The 24,480-nt window shown below is 42.1% G+C and overlaps 1 protein-coding gene across 4 annotated transcripts in view; it reads left to right on the top strand.

The window, feature by feature from the left end:
• The window catches only part of ttll7 (tubulin tyrosine ligase-like family, member 7), a 69,006-nt gene that overhangs the window by 22,048 nt on the left and 22,478 nt on the right, over positions 1 to 24,480 (top strand). For all 4 annotated transcript variants that reach the window (XM_029430148.1, XM_029430151.1, XM_029430149.1 and 1 more), the window contains exons 9-14: positions 515 to 673; positions 11,514 to 11,608; positions 13,566 to 13,713; positions 15,297 to 15,370; positions 18,311 to 18,446; positions 23,983 to 24,069. In XM_029430148.1, coding sequence (XP_029286008.1) covers positions 515 to 673; positions 11,514 to 11,608; positions 13,566 to 13,713; positions 15,297 to 15,370; positions 18,311 to 18,446; positions 23,983 to 24,069 — 699 coding nt within the window. The remainder of the gene's footprint in view (positions 1 to 514; positions 674 to 11,513; positions 11,609 to 13,565; positions 13,714 to 15,296; positions 15,371 to 18,310; positions 18,447 to 23,982; positions 24,070 to 24,480) is intronic.

Raw genomic sequence — 24,480 nt, 5'->3', positions numbered from 1 at the left:
AACCAGCTGCACAGTGGGAGTAGGCAGGCAGGTAGCAGCCAGAAAATATACGTGCAAAGACACACATAAACACAGGATGGGAGCCACACAGATGGACCTCCACCAACATTGGTGAAAGTCTGTGTGTGAGGGCAATTTAAAATGTTCTGTGCCAGTGACACTTTCTGTTTCTCCCGTCTCCTCCATCTTGAGACACAGAAGAAGTGGATGTAGCCCTACCTCTTTGAAGCAGGACTGTAGCTTACAGGTCTAGTATTTGTCATGATTACTCCATTGTCAGAATTTAGCCCTGAATCTAAAGGCTCAAGCATTTGCAACTACAACCTGCAATTAAAACCGGACTCTTAATTGCACCGTTTTCATTTAAAGAGGCCTTTAATCAGCTGCTATAAAATTGCAGCCTTTGGCTTTTTAGGATGAATGGAATTGACAAAAAAAAAAAAAGTAAAATATGTACTCTCTTTGTCAGCTCAGCTTGGTCATTATCTCTTTCTTTGTATTTGTGTCCTGCCAGGAGCTGGTTGTGAAGACGATAATAGTGGCAGAGCCCCACGTGCTGCACGCCTATCGCATGTGTCGCCCCGGCCAGCCACCAGGGAGCGACAGCGTCTGCTTTGAGGTGCTGGGCTTTGACATCATCCTGGACCGCAAACTCAAACCCTGGCTACTGGAGGTACGTCTCTGCCTCTGTTTGTCTCTGTCTCTGTGTCGGTGTGAGTGTGAGTGTGTGTGTGTGTGTGTGTGTGTGTGTGTGTGTCTCTCACTTTTTCCTAGTAATCTCTATCAAAAATGGCATTTTATATTTAATTAATTTGCATAAAATAAGTGTATTTACTACATCATTTAAATGGTGAGTTTCAATTTTTATCTAGTATATTATGCCAAGCGTAAAAACGTTTTAAAAATAATAAAAGTACAGTCGGAGATTTTATGAATTGCGTATGTATGTGTGCTTGTCAGCCAGAAAGAGGAGGGCCGTAGTCTGTGCAGTCTCACCTGTCTATGCTGCTGCTAAAGTGACAGCGGCTCCTAAACTGAAGTAACGTGGCATCAGCAGGAGAGAGGGAGATGTTGCCCCGCACTGACAGGAAGCATAAACACACACTGATTTTGCTTACACACTCTCGTTCCTGGTGAACAAAAACACACAAAAACACCCACAAAGTCTCAAGTATGTATTTATGCACCTCCGAACATAAGCAGAGACACATTCCAATGCAAAACGAAAGGAGCGTACACAACCACAAACATTCACACACAATTACATGGATGTGTGCATTCATACGGTACACACCCACGCATACAAATAGAACACAGCTACATATAAGTCGAGACAAAGTCACTCGTCTTCCTCATACAAAGGCAAACACACACAGGCAGGAAGGTAGGAAAATATAGGTCAGGACAGCAGGTTGACTACATAGTCTCCCGCCCCTCATTCTCTCAGTGTTGGTCTCTCAAGTGTCAGTCATTTAGGAGATGGATTCGAGTTTATATTCCACTCCAGGATTTCTGTCTCACTGTTCTGATATCAGCCAGTCAGTTAAAGCGTGACCTAAATCCTTTAACCCAAAGTGGCTGCGCGCCTTTCTCTCTCGCCCCCTTTCCCACAAATTGACTCAAGGATGGGAAATGCCTCTGGGATAATTGTTTGTTTTCCCCCATCGTGACAACCCAAAATAAATCTTGCGATTTCTAAAAGCCTCTGATTTGGAGAAAAGTGGCATTTGATAGTTGGTTGGTGTTTTTTTTAGAAGAAAGTCGTGGTGGAATTAGGGTGTTATAATTATCTAACTCTTTTTGTTTTTTTGTGTGGTTGAGCAGTTGTACTATATGACAAAAGGATGTACAAGAGAGAGCAAGATGATGGTGTTCCTTTTGACTACTGTGACAGAATGTGTGCATTGCGTGTGTGCTAGTGTGTGTGTGTGTGTGTGTGTGTGTTAGTGCGTTTGTATGTGTGTATGGATGTATGAGACATGGGAAACAGCCGTGAATGCAGTTGTTCCACTCCAGCAGTAATGATCCCCCCTGTGCTACTAGCAGCTCTCTATAACTCTCATCAATTAACATCCCACACATACACACACACACACACACACACACACACACACACACACACACACACACACACACACACACACACAACGCTGCTTCTCTTTCACGCAACATTTACAGCAACAATAATTTATTTCCAAAATTCAACTGATTAGTCAGGCTGTAGTTGCAAGCATAGAGACCCTTTCTCAAATCATCAGTGCGTACGCTGTCAAGCCTGAAAATAACTTTATTACCACTTTTTAGCCTGTCGACGTTCATTCCTATTCTGCAGGGAAGCAGCCCGGCCCATAGGCTGGTTGCCACAAACGGTACCCTATGGCAAGCCCTCAGGTCCAAATTAAAAATTTCAGCAGATCACTTTGCGGCATTTTGTGGTAAATTAAATGTATTTCACTGCATTTCACCATTTTTAAAAATGCATTTATGTCACCCTCTTGAGTCCCAAAAACACTAAAAGAAATTGTGTCAGGAATTGCAACACATTCTAGGCCTTACAGGTTTGTTTTAAATTTGTGGACTTCAGCTCTCAAGTTTCCTTATTGGTGTCACTGTGAATTACGTGTGCCACGCCTCGTTGGGGCTTTACCCAGACTGCTGTTCCGACAATGTCTTCCTCTCTTACTCTTTAAAACGTCAAAGTTGGTTGTTGGACATGCAAACTCGCAGCCAGGAAATGAAAGTTCAACCTGTGTAAACTCAAAGCCAGTCGGATACCTGAAAGCTAGATGGTATCATGTATAAGAAACTGTCAAATTACATTAATCCTTCCCTTTGTATTTGTATTTTTGTTTGCCATTTCCTGAGTGTGTGTAGAAAGCTGGGGAGGGAAAAGGAACATGATTGCCTCTCACATGCTCCAATGTTTTTTTTAGACAAGGTATTCAAAATAATGCAACTCCCATGATTAGAGGACACACTCACCTCTATATTGCCGTTGCAAGAAAACCTTTGCGCGAGATACAATACACCGGCTCTTTGTGAGCCGACAAGCACAAAGAAATCATTGCAAATACACTGATAACAAATAGGGATACTCAAGAGGAACAACCCACAGACCAGCGCACACCTGCTAAATAGCTTGCCACAAGGGTGAAAACAGAGAAGGCCAGAGTGATGCTTCTCAAACCAAGGCCAAGCATCAAATAGGCGCTTTGTGCTCAGAGCAAGTATAGAAGGGGGAGAAGAGAAGGTAAAGAGAGAGAGACAGGCTTTTGTGTGATCCTTATCTTAATTCAGCAGGGTTTTCAACACAAGTTTTACCTCCTATTGACATTCAAAACATCGGCACTACATAGGCGCACACACATACACGCACACACACACACACACACACACACACACACACACTTTCTCAAAAAGCGTAACCCGAGACGTTCACTTTCATTAAACCAGCCCAGACAGCATCTGTGTCTCGTATAGGAAAGCCGTTTCATTGAGCTGTGATCTTCACTTTACACACACACACACACACACACACACACACACACACACACACACACACACACACACACACACACACACACACACACACACACACACACGTCTACTGGTTTGTATTGCCAAGGCTTCTGCTTTGACGGCTTCATTGAGTGTTTTCTTTGTCTTTTGACAGCAAAATAACAAAGAAAAGCAAAACATAATCGATGCAGAAATAAGCATACATTTAATTTATCTCAGGAACCGCCTCATGATACAGGCTTTACTAATACATTCTGCTCACACGTGGCGGTGTCTTAAAATTGGGCCCCGTGGGTCAAGGAGAACAGCAGCCGTCTCCAAATCCAGTGTGAGCCATAAGGAGTGCATTAACTCAATGACGAAATATAGCAATGGGACAGCATTACTACCCCTGCACCCCCCTCCTCCCTCAAGTTCATCCAGGGCCCATTTGCTGTAAGACGGCATGACAAATAACGTCAAATGGAGTGAGGAAAATGGAAAACAATTACTAGAGGTTTGGTGGGTGATGGGCAAGGACAAGAGGAGTATCTACACACACACACACACACACACACACACACACACACACACACACACCAAAATATTCCTTTAAATAAACCATCCCTTGTATCTGAAACAGAACCCGACAAAGAACACAATTCATGGTTCTCATGGGGACCTGATTGGTGTCCATGGACCACAACACAAGGACGGGTTGATTGAGGCCCAGCCTCATTACAGGCTCTGGCTCACTTCATTTAAAAAACAGAAAAACAATAAAGAAGCTTAAGCTGGTCAACTCTAAACAAGAAGAAACAAGTGTTTGTAGTAAGCATGAATAATTAGAAACCTAATCTAATGTCAGGCTGCAGGCAGCATAAAGGCTGGTCGGCCTGCTTGTTAGGACTGCAGTCAGTGTGTGAGGGTGTGCATGTGTGTGAATCTGAATTTGATTTGCGCTGTGTTAGTGTGTGTATGGTGTTTGAATGGGTGCATACTGTAGGTACTGTAACACGTATGCACTATGAAAGCCACCATATGCAACTGAGGGTGTTTCTGCGTTTCATGTGAATGTGTGGGGGTGTGTGTATCTGGATGTGTGGTCTCCGTCCCTCTGGGAATCCTCTGTAGTATGTGTGTGTGAGAGTGTGGTTGGTCATACTGATCTGCCTACCTAACCCACAGCCTCTCTTTTTTATCTAGTCGGAGAGGCATGAAGGAATCCTGCTTTAAAAGACAAAAACAGACCAATTCAGTGTGTAATGGAATAAAAGAGAGGCGGAAGAAACCTTGTTGGTCTACTTTCATGGTGTTTTACGTGGAACTGTTCAGTATTGAGATGCCAGCGGACACAGGAGCTTAGGCAGCTTGATTATTGATGGCTGCAACTTAACTACCATCTCCTCATCCATCTCTTTCCCTTTCTATCTCTCCCGCCCCCCCCCCCCCCTTTAGGACGGCTTGTGCGGAGTGATTGGCAGCTAATGAGGCGGGCATGGTTAGGTCAACCGTGGCACTGGTTTGTTTGTGTCTCAGTGTGTCTCAGTGTTTGTGTGTGTGTGTGTGTGTGTGTGTGTGAATGGGCTTTACGACAACAGACCAACAGATTGCAGCTGGACTGCTCCCCTAAGGGCGGTGATTCTAAACCCCTCCTCTCCCTCCCTTCTCCCCTTCCTGCAAACTTTCCTCTCTTTCTGTGCTCTGTCCCCGATTGTTTCAAGATGAGTTGGGTTTTCCTGTCCATCCCTCAGAGCCAACATAATCCAGACTTCCTTTTCTTTTGTGCACAAGTGTACGTGTGTGTGTGTGTGTGTGTTTATGTTGGGGGTGCGTTTGCGCTGGCAAGTGTAAACAGATGCCACGATACACATATAAACAAACACATGGATACTTTTTTTTTTTCATCTCTCTCACATCCCTAACACACATAAACAGAGACTGTAAATGAATCACAATGAATGAAAATACTGTTGATTTTTTGTGTGTGGAATAAATAGTGCCTCAAACTTATGAAAGCTTTCAATTAAAATTCTATTTCATCGATGCAGAATGAAATAAGAACGTTATGTTCTGACAGTAAAAGTGTAAAGAGTAAACATCCAAAATGTAGCTGATTTCCTCGATGAAGGATTTAGAGGTTGGCCTGCCTTTCAGATATTTCCTCAGGAAAGTTGAGGAGTGTTTTGTAACCCCTATAACAGCCGGACATTATTGTGTGTTACGGGTTTTTTAGGGTGAAAAATGAGGAGAATACATAGTTTGATATACTCAATTATCTTTCGGAGTCTCTCTTGCAACCTTCTACCTTTCATTCTCCTTTTGTCTTGATTAATCTCTGGCACTCAGTGGGATTCGCTCTTATTTCAATGTCCATGGATGTCGTCCTCAGCTCTGAGGAGGCGTCTTTCTCCCTGTGAACCCTAGGTGGCAGTAGTTACCTACGAGCCACTCTTTGGCTTATATGAGGTTTATTAAAGAATAATTAGAATGATGTATGGGACTGTCTGTCTCTATCCACATCCATTTTCCCCCAACATGACTATTTCATAGAATAAGTATCAAATTAGGAGCGCACGGGCCTCGTATGTGGGGCAGTTGAAAACACACCCCAACATTTAGTCATTTATCATCAGGCATATATGACAGCACCAGCGAGTGTGTGTGTGTGTGTGTGTGTGTGAGTGTGTGTGTGTGTGTGTGTGTGTGTGTGTGTGTGTGTGTGTGTGTGTGTGTGCGCATGTGATTGAAGATATATATTACACGTTTATGATTGACGTATGGAACTGTAGTGTGTGTGGTCGATTGAGTAAGAGACTGTAAAGGGAGATTTATACTCTTGCATATTTATGACCGACTGTCTCAGACAGGAGAGGTGTTGCAGTGTGTCTGTGTGTCTGTTTGTGAGTGCGGCTGCATAGCTATGTCCATTTTTTCCTTTTTTGTGCACCTTCGAAGCACCTTTTGCTTTTCGTGGATGTGTCAGATTGTATCTGTGTGTCTTCAAAAAATAAGAAAAGCAACAAGAAAAGCAAGCCTTCCTGCACCCTGCCAGCCTGCCAGTCAGGCAGGTCAGGCTGACTGGTGGCTAAGCTAAGCAGTGGCCCGCTCACTCCCAGGACCTTTACCAGCAGCTCAGCATGCTCAGCTAGAGTTTCCCTGTGTCTGACTGGATCACTAAAAACGCCACAAAAAGAACAAAACAGTGATTGATAAGACGGCTGAAACAAGAGAGCGACTTAACATGGCGGCCAGCTGTCTGTCTTTCTGTCGCTCTGCTACTCATGCTCTCCCTCTCTGCCTCGCTTTCTCATTCCACCATTGTGCAGCAACAAACACTCCATTCTGACAGCGGTTGAACTGTGCCGATACCCTCGAGTGTGCGGGGCAGAATGGGAGGCTTGTCAAAGCAGTGGTTGTTTACACTCTGCCAGGAATAATAAGAGGGGGTCGTTTTTCTGAACCGATTAATCACGAGCAGCGCCTGCACTTGTTTGACGAGTATTCCAGACACAGAATGGATGTCGATGGGGGGAAGCAATTTGTTGTGGAAAGAAAGCAGCTGATTGTTGTTGATCCATTACTGTTGCTATGTTATTAGGGTCGGTGTGACACAGCAGAGGACACGGGCGCAAACTGTTTAATGCCCACTACATTTTCAACAATGAGGGAGTCATATGATCATTGTAAGGATGTTTTTACTGGTTTAATCCATTACTTTAATGGTTATAATGAATTGTTAGACATAGTTGGAATCTAATTCTTTGTCATACCATAGTATGAACTGAAATTGAGTTAATTCTCTCTAGGTGTGCAGAATGGCCTATGGCTACGTGAATAATAGTATTATTGTTAGGGTTTGATTATGCTGCTTATTAACTTTCCCTGAGCAATACAACCCTACGAGGACCAACCATTAATATTCATACAGAATTAATCCCTCTCAATCATCACTATGACCCACTAGAAGTGTGTGGTGGTGTCTGAATCTACGGAGACCGTGCCCTCTGCATGTATTTTCTCTTTACTTATTATTTTTTGCTATGTTCAAGCCTTTGGGCCCCACATGGGTGTGCAGCCCGTTTTCATTCCCAGGTCAAATCCTGCCACTTTGTCATGGCCCTTGGCGACTGATACCGAGGGAGAGGCACTCATTAGCTTTTGTATGATACAAAGCGGTGGAGAACGGGTTGCTTCATGGATGTGATTTAATGTCTACCCTGTCCGTTTCTCTCCTCTGCCGTGTGCTGCTATCAGTGTTTCAGTTTGACCGAGCGAGCCGGAGCCATGCGCACACACACACACACACACACACACACACACACACACACACACACACACACACACACACACAGCAGACAGGCTACTCTAAGATTAAGCGTGCTCTTCAGCTACGATCATTCAAAATACGGCACTTTCCCGCGGAGGTGTGGGTGTGTTTATTTGTGCTTTAGAATGTAACCGCAATTGAAACGATCTTTGTTTACAAACAGCAACTGACAATACTACCTACTGTACCTTTAATGAACTATAGCAAATGAAATGAGGCATTTAAAATGTGCTGGTTGCACTTCTACCTCTATGTTTGTCCTTTAAAACCTGCAATAAAGATCAGAAGACAGGCTTGCAGTTAACAGACAATTCAAACCAAATGGATAGTTGAAAAGTATATTAAGCCCCCCCCCCTGACCACAAGCTTGATTTGCCTTTATAAACTCTGGCAGGTTACGTATGTGTCTCAGTCACACACCTCCAGGTGCAGACAAATAAAAGAGTTGCATGTCCTTTATAGGGTATGTTAATGATTTACAGCTCACCCTCTGAGTATGTTTAACTGGGTGATCAGATGAGGATAAACCTGTCCTGTGAGAAATTACAGACTGATATGTTCCTCTCATACATGCTCACTCTGCTGTTAAACCCAGTGATATTTGGGCTACATTGATGCGATTCCGATGTTGAATCGAATCAAAACATGAGTAAAAAGGAGTTTCTAATCTTTTCATCTGACATTTTTATTGAATGCGTCTTGAGGCAACCGAGGGCTCCTTTTAAGACCCTGCCAGAGTCACTTAAGGAAATCAGAGTGGGGGTTTTGGGAGCCTACAGGGGTTCATTAGGACCAGGCTGGTCCTACTTCCTCTGCCAGAGAGGACAAGGAGAACACAGAAACAAGGAGAAAGAAATGAATGAGAGAGGTAACGACCGGAGAGTGAGGGCTGGCAAGCAGAGGAGGGGGGCGGGTGGGTTGAGTGACCAGACAGAAAAACGGGTTGAGAGACTGGAAGAAACCGAGTGGGAAGAGAAACTAACCAGAAGAAGAGGGCGACAGGCGGAGAGTAGAAGGAGAGAGACGAAAGATTGAAGGAGAGCAAAGAGAGACAGCGGGTCCTGCGATGCCAGTCTACTCTGTGACAGCTTGACACCACAAATCAAACTAAGAAATGAAAACAAGTAACGAGACAACCGTCGCCAGGATCACTGCCAGTCTGGCTGTTACCTATAGGCTACAGCGCTCCAAAGCCATACTCTTTTCATTGTGGCTGTCATATCAGGGAGTGCTCTAAATGAAAACAGACCTCTTCCCTTCTTATTCTTTTGTGGTGTTTTTTTCCTTAGGTAAGGTACTGTAGGTTGAAGTGGAGCTCTGTCCTTCTCAGCACACAGAGGAATGTATTGTACACTTCATTCTATTGAGTGAAAGAGTTGGATAAGGTCCCTATTCCTTTTTTCGTCTCTGCACTTCAAGACATTCATCACCCACCCACCCTCCTTCTGATAAATGGTTGCCGTGTAGAAAAACGCACATGTTGGTGCACGCACGCACTTACGAAGGCACGCCCATACAAACCCATGTCATTTGGAGCAGATTTAGTACCCTCTGAACTAGTTGAAGACACTAGGGCAGTGATGGTCCAACAGGTTCAGAGAGTGTTATATAGTGGCTTCAGCTTAACATAGACGGCTACAGCGTCCATATTCCTATCGTGGGAGTTTGGGGTTTTTGGTGTTTGACTGAAGGAAGATTTAGGAGTAGCCGTTGATGTAGGCAGCAGTTTTACTGATTCACTTAAGCTTGGCCAGATTCTTTTTATTTTATTTTTTTTTATAAAGCTGGCTCATGATTCAAATGGACAATCTTTCAGAAGTTACCGCTCTTTTTGGGCTTCCTGTCCCACGGCTGGCAGCACAGTCAACGCTCTGGCTCTCTCAGTTACTTGGAGCCTGGTTGTGATGTAAATATTATCTTACAGCACTGTTCCCATATCTGCCACACAGCAGTAAGCACCTTTGTGCCAGGATTAGTAATGGCTAGTTCAGAAGAAGGGAAGAGAAAGGGATATGGAGTGTCTGAGTGCTACCCCCGCAACCTTTGAGACGCTTTGCACATCTCTGTAAAGGAGCTTTTGGGTTTTGTTGCTGATTTTCAGCCCAAATATCTGTATGGTTCCAAATGGCCTGATGTTGCACACCAATCGGTTTTCTCTCTGGCCTCTTTTAATATTATTTTCCCAAGTTCCTGATTGGTGGATGGAATGAATCTATAATGTGCTCTAAAAGCTCAGATTGGCTCAGTGTTGCGCTGTTATTAAAATCTCGTTTTGTGATTGGCTGCGTGCTGCTTTGATGAGTTCAACTGTACCCAACTGCTTTTTTTCTAAAGGAAGATAAGAACAGGACAAATATTGTCTCTGACACAAATACTCACTCCAACTTCCGATTAAGGTTACTGGGAAAGGATGAATTTCCAGCTACACTTGCAGCACTGTAAGCAGGGATTGTTGTTTGATTGAAAAAGATCAATGATTGTCACCAATGGATGCAGCCATGTTTGGTCATAGTACGGCAGTAGTCAACTCCACACACTGATAAGTGAGAGACGGCATGTCTTAGTCAGTAATGCTAAGCTACCAAAGGCTAATACCTCTATATCTACACTGTATATATTCAAATTTTATATTAACAACAAAAACACAAATATTCTCAATGTAATAAAAACTAAAATGATTGAAGTTATTACAAACCATACTCATGTTCCCACATGGAAAAATAGGCGGTTAGAGAATTTGTACGACGTTAGGAGGATTTATCTCAACAATCAAGGTTTATTATCCCGAGCCAGCCTTTCTGTGGGCATCTGTTGCATTGTCATTTGAAGTCACCTTAGCAAGACACCGTTCACGATTGCCAGTTCATTCACCCTCCCTCTGCACTTCTCTCCATTTGTTGGTCCCTTTGTTGTCTCACACAATCTCTTTTCTCACCTTGGCAGAGAGACAGGGGGAACATAACAAAGAGTAAAAAGGGAAGAATTGATTTGTTGTGTCAGGTATAATAACTGATATCTGAATACCTTGCACCGGTGCTGGAAATTGTTCTGTTAAGAAAGGTAAAGCTGCTCTTGAATTTTTCCCTGGGCGATACTGGCTTTTGTACCTCAAATCACATGTGGCTTATTCTGTTCTGGCTCAGTTGACTCTCTGAGCGCTCTTGATTTTTTATGATGGGATTGAGTTGAGCGCTGGTAATTCGCTAATGCTTACAAAGAGATTATTGGTGGCAGAGGTACGGATAGGTGTCGCACTGCCTGGCATACTTAAGTTACAGTCATGTACTGCTTGCTGAGGTTGGCTGAAAAGGGCAGGGTCACAAATCTAGTGACAGTTTACCCTACACAATCTGTTCATATGAGTGCACTCATACACACATAGGCTCTTCTTCATGCACAAGCATACGCACATCAATGTCAGACAGGATTTATGCCCAGGCAAAGGCTAAGAGTTCCAAAGTGTCCTTCAAAGAGAAAAAAAACTCCCTTTCCATCTCTCTCTCTCCCCTCTTCTCCTTTCTTTCCTCTCCCTCTTGTGGGAACAGATATCTTTTTCCCAAAGATGCCCTAAATCCACTCCTGTAATGGCGTAGAATGTCTGTCTGCTGAATTGAGAGGAAAGAAGAAGGGGGAAAAAAACCTCCAGAATATTCTTTGAATGTTTCTCTCCTTTTCTCTCCGGCAGATCAATCGAGCTCCGAGTTTTGGGACCGATCAGAAGATTGATTACGACGTGAAGAAAGGGGTGCTGCTGGATGCTCTGAAACTCCTCAACATTCGGTACTGTTCTCCACCAGCGGTCATACACACGCATGCACATGCTTGCAGATAGACACACATGAATTGCCTCTAGGGGCCCATTAAAGTTCATGTGCAGAAGCTCATGTCAAATGTTATTCTTCAGGACTGTGAATGTTAAAAGATTTCAATCGATTCTTTCAGTTTTATTTGCCGACCCTGAAAACTTTCAAATTACTTTGATGCACGGCACAATTCAGCCTTCATCTGGTTTTGTTTTCAGACTGATGACACAGCAGTGACATTAGTCTGAAACTAAGGTTTGAGCTGTTGACAAAGAATTAAGCCAAGACACAAAGCAAGTTTCTACTGTGCACCTGTGTGTGTGTGTGTGTGTGTGTGTGTGTGTGTGTGTGTGTGTGTGTGTGTGTGTGAGTGATAGGAATGGGATAAAGTAAGTTATGTTATCTGTATTTCTAAGTCTACTTTGTTTGTAGTTTTTTACATAAGCTTACCGTGTCGCATTCAACTTTGCTTTGCTTTTGTATTTGTTAGCCTGTTTAGGTTACGCATACTGTCATATTTGTTGTGTAATGTATTTTTTTGTATATGTAGTGTGTGTGTGTGTGTGTGTGTGTGTGTGTGTGTGTGTGTGTGTGTGTGTTTGCTGGCATGCCTTTCTCTCCCCTAGCTACAGTGAGCTTGTTCACTGATTGATCATCGTACACCAGACCTCTGGACCTCTCTGTTCTCGCTTTGTCTCTCTCTCTTTGTGCTTACTGCTCCAAATATAGTCTCAACTCTACTAGTCACACAGATGCACAAACGCAGCACACACACACACACAGACACACACATACACTCGCACACACATCAATGGATCAATTGCATGCACCGTAGATTCCAGTTTGGCCAAGTGTGGTGCGTGGTGCAGCCATCCAACATAGAAACAAACTCCATCCTCCTGCTCGGCCTCAGTCGACACAAACAAATCTCTTATCAAAATGATTTGTTTCATGGCCGATGTTTGCTGCGTTCCCACAGATTAAAAGAGAGGATTTGATTATTTCTTGACAAATAAATCGTAGGAGGCCTAAAAAAAGGCTGCAGGGAGCTTTTTCCACTGGACAAACTGCTTATGTTCATGCTGGAGTGAATGAGGGCTTTGTTCTTCCTCGCTCACTTTTTCCTTATATAGTAATGGCTTTGCTTCCCAATGGGAGGGGTCGGTGGTGTGTAGAGGTAGGGTCGGCTCTCAACTCCAACTGTATCAACGTGGGATCAATTCAGACCCGGCCGGGCATGGACATTGATAAACCTCAGCCCCCCAACAGCACTCAATATCCAATTTAAAGGGCCAGCGATTGACTAAAATGAATTGCCCTTTCTCCAGACCGCAATGGCCCACTTGTTCAGAATTAGCTGTCTGGTCCTGTTCATCTTGTGGTTGTCACTTTGTTTGTGTCTCGGCTCTATCTATGTTTTGTGGGGGATTTTCTTTTTTCTTTTCTTCTTTTTTTTTTTAACTACCACAATAATGTGAAAAGGCAAATTCAGGTCAGTCCATCAGTTAGGGATAAGACCTGCATGCTGTCCAAGTTCATCATTGTTTACATAATTCATGAAAACCTTCTTCCGCAGAAAACATCTGTTCTAAACAGAGAAGTATGTAGGGATAAAATAGGTCTTGTGTTTCCTGAAAGAACTATTACAGTGTGCGGTTACGAAATAGAAATGAGAAATACAAAGAGAATTTAAACGGTTTAAAACAGAGGGATTTCATAGTCAGAGTGCATTTGTTTCTCAAAAACGGCACCAAAACCTTTGACAGAAAAATAATCCAAAATGCAAACTATTATTGTAAAAACAGAAACAGTTGTCAGAGCTTCAGGGAAAAAAACTTATATTCTTATATAATGTACTTTAATGGTGCTGTAATCCTTGTTTATGTTTGAAATGTGCATTATTTTGACTCTCTACTTGTTCTATGTTGATCCAGAGCCAGTGATAAGAAACGCAACCTGGCCCAGCAGAAAGCAGAGGCTCAGCGACGACTCTACGGACACGGCTCCATGAAGAAACTCTCGGCTGCTTCCTCGGACTGGGAGAAACAACGGCACACACTGGAGCGTAGGAGAGAAGAGCTGGTAAGGCACAAGCTAATTATTGTAGAATTTGGTTTAGCGCCATCTAATGGGCCTCTGAGGTACTACCAAATGTTTCGATGAAATAACATTTTTACAAAATATTTTTATCTAAATGTGCTCAAGAATTCACTTTTTGAAAAAAGCTTTAAATTAAAATGCATGATTTCGATGACCAGTTGAATATCACGCCAATCTCGACTTCATCAGATAGAGACTAATGTGTTGTGCCGCTTTTAGCTAGCTAATGTTTCCCTGTATGCAGTGGATTGGTTTTTTAAATGCAAAAGTGACGTGGGAGACAACCCTAATCCAGTAAAAGCTCCAAAGCTTTTCGTGAGTAAATATGAACCTGAATACATTAAATTTAGAATCAGAATTTATTTTGGTCGTTACAGTTGACAGTGGCATAACACATATTTACAGCCCAGCTTATTTTCTCTCCTTTTTGGTTCTAGATGTTATGTTTTCTCTGGTCATTGGAATATTTTAACAATTTAGAAGTAGGTCTTAAGTTACAAAAGGTTGAGAACCCCCTGGTTTAGACCTTATTATTAACTACAAAAAGATGTGCTTCACATTTATACAGTTACACATAATCCCAGCTGCGATCTGCCTCGTACAATCACAATTCTCTCTTTTGGAAACGGATCAAAACAATCCCGGGAACTAAAGTAATGGCTGTACAGTCAAAAGTCATGAGATACCTTTTTAAGCGTTTTAGACCACACCAAAATGAGCACGGAAAGCGTCTTTCAGGGACAGCAATTCATCAGGGATGTGTTCAGAGATATCATCAGATAGATTTAGTAAACACATCAATCAGTTAGTAAAAAAACAAACGTTTGAAATTCTTATTTTATAAGACATGTTAACTTCAGTAAACAACCAAATAATCCTCGTGTTTTTGTGTGATGCACTTTCTTAAGGATTTAATCAAGAAGAGGAGCTTGAGCAGAAACTCAGTTTCTCAGTTTTTCACTTTTTACTCTACATCAAAAGAGTGAAAGTTATCTGAGACAAGCATACCATTTAATTATTTTCTCTTTGAAATGGATGTATATATATACACAGTATATATATATATATATTTACTGGAAAAAGTGGCAGCCACTAGTACTTTACGCCCTGTTTGATTAGCCTTTTGATCAGCCACGACAGTAATCAGTGGCAATAAGGAAAGGTGGCGCAGAGGCACTATTTTAAAAAGGGGACTACCTCACGTATGAGTGTCGTTATGGCTGAAGTGCAAGATCAGCTTCAGGTATATTGAAGGCACATATCACTCAGAGCTCAATGACACTGCAGTGCCAGCAGTGGAGTGAACCCTCTCTGCTTTATGCTCAAATGGCCAACTGAGCTCCACAATTATAACTTAACATATCAATAAGAGAGTAGATGGAAAGATGCCTCTTAATTATGAGGCATTGTTGGGTGAGATTACTTTTTATCTCATCTTTCTCCCCTCTTGCCTTCTAGACTTTCTTCTTTCTCTATTCCTTATATAAGATAAGGTTTGGTATCAGTGAGTTTTACCTTTTTTAGAGATTTTGTCCTTTTTACCTTTGGTTTTCTCGTATTTCTAGAAAGAGCGACTGGCACAGGTCCGCAAGCAGATCTCCAGGGAGGAGCATGAAAAGCAACATCTGGGGAACTACAGGTAAAGGAAGAGGCATACAACCGGGGCAAGGGCCATTATACCAGTGCCAGCTTCTCTTACACTTATGGGGTCATCTGCAGAGTGCCATGCTCTCAGGAGAACAAATAATATTGCTGCAGAGAGAACAAACAAAGGAGAACACCCACTGTTTTCAGAGCGTGAGTTGGAAGAATTAAGACTGAGAGAATATGTTAAATTGAAGAAAGGAAATCTGAGGTGGTGTGTAAGGTCGAAGTTCAAATGGTTACTCCTCTATTTGCAATGCAATTCTGAAATTCAAATTAGCATGTATACTTTGCCTGCCTACTGCAAGCCATTTTCCCATCTGCTCTATCCCTCTATCCCTCACGCCTCTACACTTTTCTCCTCTGACTCCAGCTGGGATTCACTTCTCAAATGGAGCAGATCCATCTGAGAGGTGAATCAGCAACACCAAGTTTGATGTGTCGCTTATCCCTTGCAAATTGTTAACGCTCCTTCACTCCCTCAGTTTCTCTTTATCCAACATGTACGCACACATTTCCAGTTCTTGATTTTTCTTTCTCTCTCTCTCTCTCTCTCTCTCTCTCTCTCTCTCTCTCTCTCTCTCTCTCTCTCTCTCTCTCTCTCTCTCTCTCTCTCTCTCTCTCTCTCTCTCTCTCACAATTTCTTACACACACAGACTGACACACACGCGTACACAATTAGCTCCTACACACACTCGCCCGTCTTGCTGTATCTCGAAGTGTAAGTGACTTCTTGACTCATCACTTGATTGAATGGCTAGTCAGAATGCTGATCCCAGCCTGCATGAAGTGCTGTCACCTCCTTCCTCTTTTCAGACACGCAGCCAGACAGTCAATCAGACGGGCTGAGGTCTGTCTGGAGCACTCCTAATAAAGACCTCTTAGCATTCAAACGGTGTCCCGCCGCAGCAGTGGAGTCTGATTAACACACTGCTTCTCATTAGATGAGTTTGGGTAATGAACTTACTTACATTCGGCTATTAGATGACACTTGCATCAGTTACAGACGAGCCAGGACCCCGTGGCACCGGCGGGAAACCCAGCTGGTTGACGCCATTGTTGATGTTCACTTAACATCATTTACGCAGTTTGAATCGGGAGGCTTGAGAGACACTGTTGACCAAAAGAAAGATAGTTTTAAACTAAATGGAATATGATTATTACTTTTGTCTATAGCCCAGTTGGGAACATGTGGGAGGAATATGAGACTCAGCACGAATGTTTTATTTAAAAAAAGATTATTGCAGGATCACCCTCGAATAAAATGTCCATATGCTCAGAGATGGTGGGTGCCAAAAAGAGGGAGCTGTTAACACCCACTATTAAAGTATTGACCTTTTACTTTTCAGTGATTTATGTTGCTCTTTGAGAATCCACAAATTCTGTCTCTTTCCATATATTATCATTTAAATTCAGTATCTCTCCTTGTTATGAGAGACGTTTTTCACATTTCTAAGAGTGTCTCTCAAGGGGAAGAAAAGAATCTGGTCCATGCACCTTAAACGTGGTTGAAAAAAAACTCATATAGGATAGTGCCAAGGGAAGGTAACAAAGTGATTGGTTCATCTTCGTTTTTTCAACATTCAGTAGTTGATTTGAACTGCCGCAAGTAAAGCAATGCATAGAATTAGGTCAACTTCTCAACAATAGGGAAATCATGTTCCCAGAATCTCTGCATTAAGTTGTTAAACGTCAGATGAGGTGAGGTAAAAGTTTTAATCATGAAATTGTGCAATGTTAAACTTCACTTTACAACTCAGATGCTGATATGTGGGAATAGCTTAGTAGTAATGCCTTAGTAATAAATATTTAGACAACGGTAGAAAATATATCTTTGTGTTTAAAAATAAAAGAAGGTCTGTACTTTAACTCCCCTTAACTTTAACGCCCTGTTGATTCAAAAGGCTCTGAATATGTCTGTGAAGATGCCAAAATATTTCCCTGCTTTTACACGCCACATGTCCAGTGCTTATTTTAACACCGTCATTGTTTTGATTTGACGGCTAAAGCAATGACATGGGGGAGTTTGGAGATGTATTATGAGGATAACCAGGCAGAGCTTTATACATTTTCCTAATCCCCTCAGGCCTAAAATAAACACTGATCACTTGTTAAAACTAAGCAGAACTATGCAGAAGGTGTGAATGGGCACATTAGCACAGACTGCGACAAACGTTTAAGTGCACTTTTCACTAACTGTGTGTGTGTGTGTGTGTGTGAAGTAGAAGTTGTGCATTAATGCAGTACACAATGTGAAAAGACTGGATTGAAGTTTGTACTGTTTCTTGACTCAAGGTCTCCATTAAGACGTCTTCCTCTCTGTCTGTCTCATCTCTTTGCTCCCTCGATCCTGCCCCTCACCTCTCTTTTGTCCCTCCATCGTTTCACACCTCTCATTGAAATACTTATAATTCTCTCCGCCTGTGTTTCTCCTCCTGCTTGCTCTCTTTTTTGTCCATCTACCACTCTCACCCGCTGTGCCTCGACCTCTCTGTGCCTCAATCCATCCACTCTTCTTCCATTAATCTCTCCCCCTCTCAATCTTTGTATTGCTTTTCTACGTCTCCTTGCTTCTTTTTTTCACATTTCTATCTCTTTAACAACCCCTCTTCCTCCACTCTTTTCTTACCCTTCTTTTTTCTGTCTTTTATCCGTCACGGCTCCCTCCCTCCCAATTCTGTCACCACTCCTCCTCTCACCTCATATCCCTTTTTTGCGGAACCCCAATCCCCCTCTTCTTTCTTTCTCTCCACCCTATCACTCCCAACCACTCCTCTGTGAACCCAAACTCTGTTTTCTCTATTTCGTCATGTCTTCTCTCACCCTTCTCATCCCCTTTCTCCCCTGCACTGATGATCCCCCTTTCCTTTCTCCCTCTTTCTCCACTGCTGCCTCACTTTCGTTGCTTTTCTCTCTGTGTCTCTGCGGCCTACAGACGTATTTACCCCCCAGACGACAAGCTGCTGTTGGAGAAGTATGAAAGCCTGCTCTCGGCCGCCTTTCAGACCTTCCTCGCCGGGCGAGCTGCCTCACTTCAAAAGGAAATGAATAATCCTCTGAAACGAATGAAGGCACGTACGTCAGTAGCAGACTGTCAGGCGCACGCACACACGCACACACGCACACACGCACACACGCACACACGCACACATCATAGAAACCTGTAGAGATGCACACACAAACATATACACACAATATGCAGACACTTGTGGACAAACACATGACAAAGAAAAGAAACACACATCCATTTCTATTAAGATTTTGTCCACAGAGGCACGAAAGAATGCGCAAATAATGTGGAAAGTGTGCCGCAGTCCTTCAGATTTGTTACAACGTCTGACAGAATGTCCTTCTTCTTCTCTCTCTGCCTCGCTTTTCCAATGTCATTCACTCCGTCTTTCCACGAAAATTTATTGTGCTCTGCACATGAGCTTTTAAAAGCAAATCAAATCCCACACAACAGTGTCATTTTTATTTCTGTACAGTTAGACACTCTCTTCAGTTTCCCTTGTCCTCTTTCTATCTGTTGCTGTCAGAGTTAGTTACAAAGAGGCTTCAAAGTTGATTACAGTTGCTTCCCACGTATTTAAGTGTATTTTCCTACAGGTTGATTATTTATTTATTAAGATTCAGGGATAAGTATTTGAACATACAGTATAGTACCTTCACATGCACACGCAAACTTGTGCTGCATGTTTTTACAGGGGTAGAAGTCATGCATATAGATGCCAATGCCTCTCTGGTACCAGGAGAAATGTTGCTTCAGCTAAACCTTGAAGGTATGAAGAGACTGCGCAAAGCCAGAGAAGTTGATTTCCAAACCAAACAACTTTACTGGAGAGAGGGGGAATAGAGAGGAATGCGCAGTGTTTAAATGGTGACAAGATAAGGATGAGAATAATAGTCATAAAGTATAAAGATGGTGAGATGCTGATAGATATTGTCGTTTTGTCACTTTTGTTTTTTGCAAAATACTAAAGTGTTGTGACAGACTTCCATTATGAACACACTTTGGATGATTTGAGTCAAGTACAAAATAATATGCAGCCGAAAGAGGCAATTTTATGTTTTCAAGTCTGGGTTATGTATTCAGAAAAAACAAATCAATTAATCAGAAAGACACAGAGGAAGGCATTGTGAGATATTACAACGCATGGAAGAAAGAAGCACTGATGAGAAAAGATGCAGATGAAACAAGAAAACGTCCTGCTTTTGGCAACTGAATAATAATAGTGAATACTTAATATGGATGCTTTTGACAGTGGTATTGACATTAAAAAATGATTTCAAAGCACTGAGAGGAGATGTCATATACAACTACTGCAGCTCCAACTCAACAGCCTCTACACCCTCGCAGTTTGTTTTTCAAAATGTTATTAGGTGACCTTTAAAGGGGCGTCTCTGATAGATAGATCATTTGTATAGAGATGTCAATCAAAGATCAGGAAGTAGTAAAGTAGGCCCAGATAGGTTTCATTTAGTCCACACATAGATGTGATCCCTCTTGAGTTTGCTATCTAATAACATTATCATGAATGATAACTGGATAGTACTCATTAAGGTACAGTGTGAAATACTTTTCTCGGCAATTTACGGTAAAGACAGGATGTTTCTGAATTTGAATATGATATTGAGCAGACCAGGGAAGAATAAGATGTGATTTGAGTTTCTTGACAGACTTCAGGTGGGTTTGTTTGTGCCCCTCAGCTTTGCTTTTGTGTTATCATTGTTGTTGACTGCGCACCCTGGCTGACAGTGGAGACACAGAGTTTATTTTATTTATAGCTGGCATGAGTTTGAGTTCTATTGTTGCAAATTCAAGTTGTTGAAGTTGCCTGTTCAAATACCAGAAGTTTTGCCTTTATCGTTTCTTTTAACCTGTTAGGAAATTAGCTATGTAACTTTAGCATTAGCGTTAAACTTTTACTTAATACCAGTCATCTCTAATCTTTAAGGGAAACTTTGGCATTTTCAACTTGGACCTTATTTTCCCATGTGTTTGTGTCTAAGTGACACCTTTAAAAAAAATAAACAGTATTGTACGAGACCGCTGCTGCCGGCCGCCATGAAACGGGCAGCAATGTAATCCTTCGGGCAATTGCACACAGTCAATGTACGTCCACTAAAAGTGCTCGTTTTCGCCACTGCCAAGTGTCTGACAACATTATAGAAAGGCACCTACAGAGAAATAAAATGTTTTTGTTTCGCTTGATTCGGTCCTTGTTTTTGTGTCTAACCAAGTCTCCATTAGTTACTTCGACACAAAAAGGGGATAGTAGGGTCCAGGCTGAACCTAAACAAAACATTTTTTAAACTTTGTAGCTAAACTTAACCATCTTAAGATTTCTACCTAAACATAACAATTAATGTTGAACCAATGCCTTTAATTTTGTGTCCCAGTAAGTCACAGTGCTTTTGGCCTATAACCCTGGTGGTATCCATAAGTCATCTTCTGACGTGCATTGCCTGTATGGCTAGTTTTTCCTGTTGCAAGGGGCCAGAGGTCATTTGCTGTCGTGCCATCAACATATCTGTCAAGTCTGACAGACATCGTACCCACAAGACTCGTGTTTGCTGCCTTTGTAGACTTCTCAAGGCCATAAATTGACTAAATGTCATGGATTGTCACATTATCAGAGAAAATAAAACGTGTTTTGTTATCCTAGCGATGCTGACGCACTGCAGAGCCAGGCTTCATGGCTGTGTTACACTGCTTTCTACAGAGTTTGCATCACCCTTCTCTCCACTTCCATTACAGTTAGGTTGACAGGTATGCGTCAAATTGTTAGTTCTGGTGTTAGCTATCTATGTCTTCCCGCCCGCTCAGTTGATGTATTCCCATTCCTCCATTTTTCTCACATGGATAGTGCAAATAAAAATTACAAATGCAGGTGCATGCTTAGCTGGCCTGTAGCGCCCTGTCAACATCATAAAATAGCAAAAGTACACACACGGCAAGTGTTTGTATGGGAGCACAGTCGGTGCACATCCTATCAAAGTGATCTGCAAGCTCTGGAAGTGAACATTAAGCAGAGGGGTATAAAGAGTCTTCAAGAGTCTGATGCTTCTCTGGTTTAAAAAGCATTACATTTATTTTCAGCTGGATTTTATGTTTTCATGAATCTAGAAGTTCTGTTTCCTGTTCACGGGGTACTCTCTGTGAGTACATCTGAAAATGGACTTCCAGTAGTTGACAGTGACGAGGAAAATAGGGAGCTGCCAAATTTGTTGCACATCAGGCAGAATTAACAACACATCATCAATGCAAAGCCAGCCAGCGTCATCCAATGCACATCCAATGCACTGCATTTTAAGCCGCAGCTCCAGTACAACCAGTGGTATCTACAGGCAAGAAGAAAAAACTAAAACAGCTACAAGCAACCAAAGTAATAGCCCCTGCTCTTTTAACACATGCCACCTACGTACTTGCAATGAGTGTAGGAACTGCACTTTTACAGCTGCTGTTTGTTATGCAAACTTAAAAAAATTGGAACATCTTATTTTCTGCTCAACAGTGGGAGTAGAAGTGTCATTGTCTATCCTCTCTCCACAAAGTCTATCCTTCTTGCTTTGGAGAAGAAATGAGCGGGGTCCTCTGGGTTTTTTTAAATTATTTGTCTAAAGGAATAAGCCCAGATTTCTTCTGGCTCAGGTGTATGTGTATTTTATTTGTTGCTTTTTTTTTTTTTTTTTTTTACAATGGAGGAAGTAAATTCCTAACCACAGGAATGAACGAGACAGCGTCATCTGTCAAACAGCCAATAAATATGAAGTCAAAGAATGTCACGGTAGAAGCTGCCAGCAATAGAAATAAATTACTGCTTTTTTTTTTTTAAACAAAAATGGATAAAGATCTTGCTGGACAGGACTGCACACATGGTCCTCTGCTGCCAAAAAAGTACTTTGTTTGGACAATATAGTTTATGAGCTGACATGTACAAAGACTCGTTGGCAAGGTGATATAACAGGCAGCTACGTATTATGTGAGTTGACACACATAGGGGATACAATGTTTAATTTGGTAAGAGATCATTAAAAATCCTAATCTAAGAAAGTTGGGAAATACTCATTAGTGACAATGGCTAAGTAAGAGCTCTTTCCAATCTGTGGAGCAGCATTAATTGATGTAGACTCACTGTTACAAACACTTTAACTTTAGAGACAGAGAGTAGCTCTCTGTTAGTCTGTCATTTCTTTATACGTGTCAAGTTCCGTTTTCTTCCAAAGATGTAAAACATGTCTAAACACCCATGTAATCTGCTTTGGTGCAATTTTACAAGGTAATGGGCCTCCAGTGGTTTTCAAACCACGGTGGGTGGAGAAGCTTTCACCACGTGAAAGGTTATTGAGTCGGCAGACTTTTACTGGATGCCTATAATTTCTAAATAAAATCTTCAAAGAAAGGCAAAGTACTGTTTTGGATTTTCAATTTAAATAAACATTAATATTTCAGGACTACTTATACATTGAATTTAGTGCATGATGTGTTACAGCATGCTATCCTATAATGGTTTTGCACAGTATGTTTTATTTAAACTTTTATTTTGCTTGGGTTCTCTCGAGACATATTGGCAGCTGCAATCTTAGGGATGAATACAGCAGTAGACAGCTGACATACATATTTTCAACAAATAGGCCACATTACTTAAAACTGCAATTATGAAATACTTAAAAAGCAACATAGATACAACCAACTATGTCACTCTGTATTAAACTGTTAACCCTTTTTCGGCTTTATTTCTTTTTCTGTGCATCTTAATATATGAGGTCTTGGTGTCTTCAACCAGGCAAAGTTCATCTCAACCCTGTTCACGCTGACATATTGAGTTACTATCACACATATAAACGCTTGCATAGTCACATAAACGTGTATATAATGCAACATGCAACAGAAAAGCCCAAGCTCATAAAAAACAAAAATGTCTGCACTCACAGATGTGTACTTTAAGACTTCCAGACATGGAAGAATGCCACTGTGCAAATGTGTATACGCACAAAAAATGTTCATGCAATAACACACCAGCACAGAGAGCCTCGGGCACAATGACCTTTTCACAGACCCAGGAAGCAGCTTGATGGCTAAGCGGAGAGAAAACAATCACTTTTCATCTGTATTTGAGCGTCAAGTGGGAGCCTTTTATGTCCCGGGCCGTGAAGCAACATTAATCACCTTTGCTTGCATTTCAGCTACGGCCAAATGGCCAAGGCCCCAGCATTTTGGCGATGGCCGTGACGCTGCCTTTTCCAAATTGAGCCTCTATGAGCGCTGCCAAATAGCAATGCATGTTCAGCCAGGGCCTTTTTTCTAACTCCCAGATAAGGTGCATATGCCTCTGAAGTCAATCTTTTTTGCCCCCCCCCCCCCCCCCCCCCCCCTTTTTAAAAATGTTATAATTAAAGTTTTTTATTCTCCTCACAGCTCGTTTTTACTTAAAAGTAATTAGCGTTATGAAACATCAAAGAAATTGTAATTATTCCATATCGGTGTATCATCAAGATTGAACTACTCTGTTAGTCTTTGCTCGATGCTGTATGTTCCTTATCCAACATAAATCATCACCTTTGGCATATTCTCATCTACCTTGTGTTTTCCGTACATGTTTGTAGGAGGAGGACATCTTGGATCTTCTGGAGCAGTGTGAACTGGACGACGAGAAGCTGATGGGAAAATCCTCCAGGCAACGAGGCCCGAAGGTGGGTGAGAGTGAGAGAGAGGTAGGGAGACACAGTCACCGAGAGAGGGGAGGAAGAATAAGGGCTACGTGTCTCAAGGGAACTAAGAAAAAGTGCTAAGAAGAGTGTCAGAGGGAGAGAACGAGAGAGGGAGGGGGGAGACAGGTAGGCAGATGCCTGGAGCTAACGCCCACAGAAAGCACATAGGACTCAGAAAAATAAAGAGGGGGGTAGTGGGATAGGCGGGAAAGAAAAGAATCAGAAAAAGGCCCAAAGAAAAGACCCAACTCCCCTAGGGGACAGCTGTCAGGCTGTCTCTCTCGCTCTCTCTCTCTGTGCTATCTTTCTTTCTGTCCATCTCCCTCTCTTTCTCTCTCTCCCTCTGTCACATACACCTTTACGCCCCCTCAATTTCCCACGACAGCAGATTAC

Source organism: Cottoperca gobio, chromosome 4 (assembly GCF_900634415.1).
Source record: "Cottoperca gobio chromosome 4, fCotGob3.1, whole genome shotgun sequence".
NCBI classification, from domain to species: domain Eukaryota; kingdom Metazoa; phylum Chordata; class Actinopteri; order Perciformes; family Bovichtidae; genus Cottoperca; species Cottoperca gobio.
Note: the sequence above shows the minus strand (reverse complement) of the source record. Positions and strands in the feature narration are given on the sequence as shown.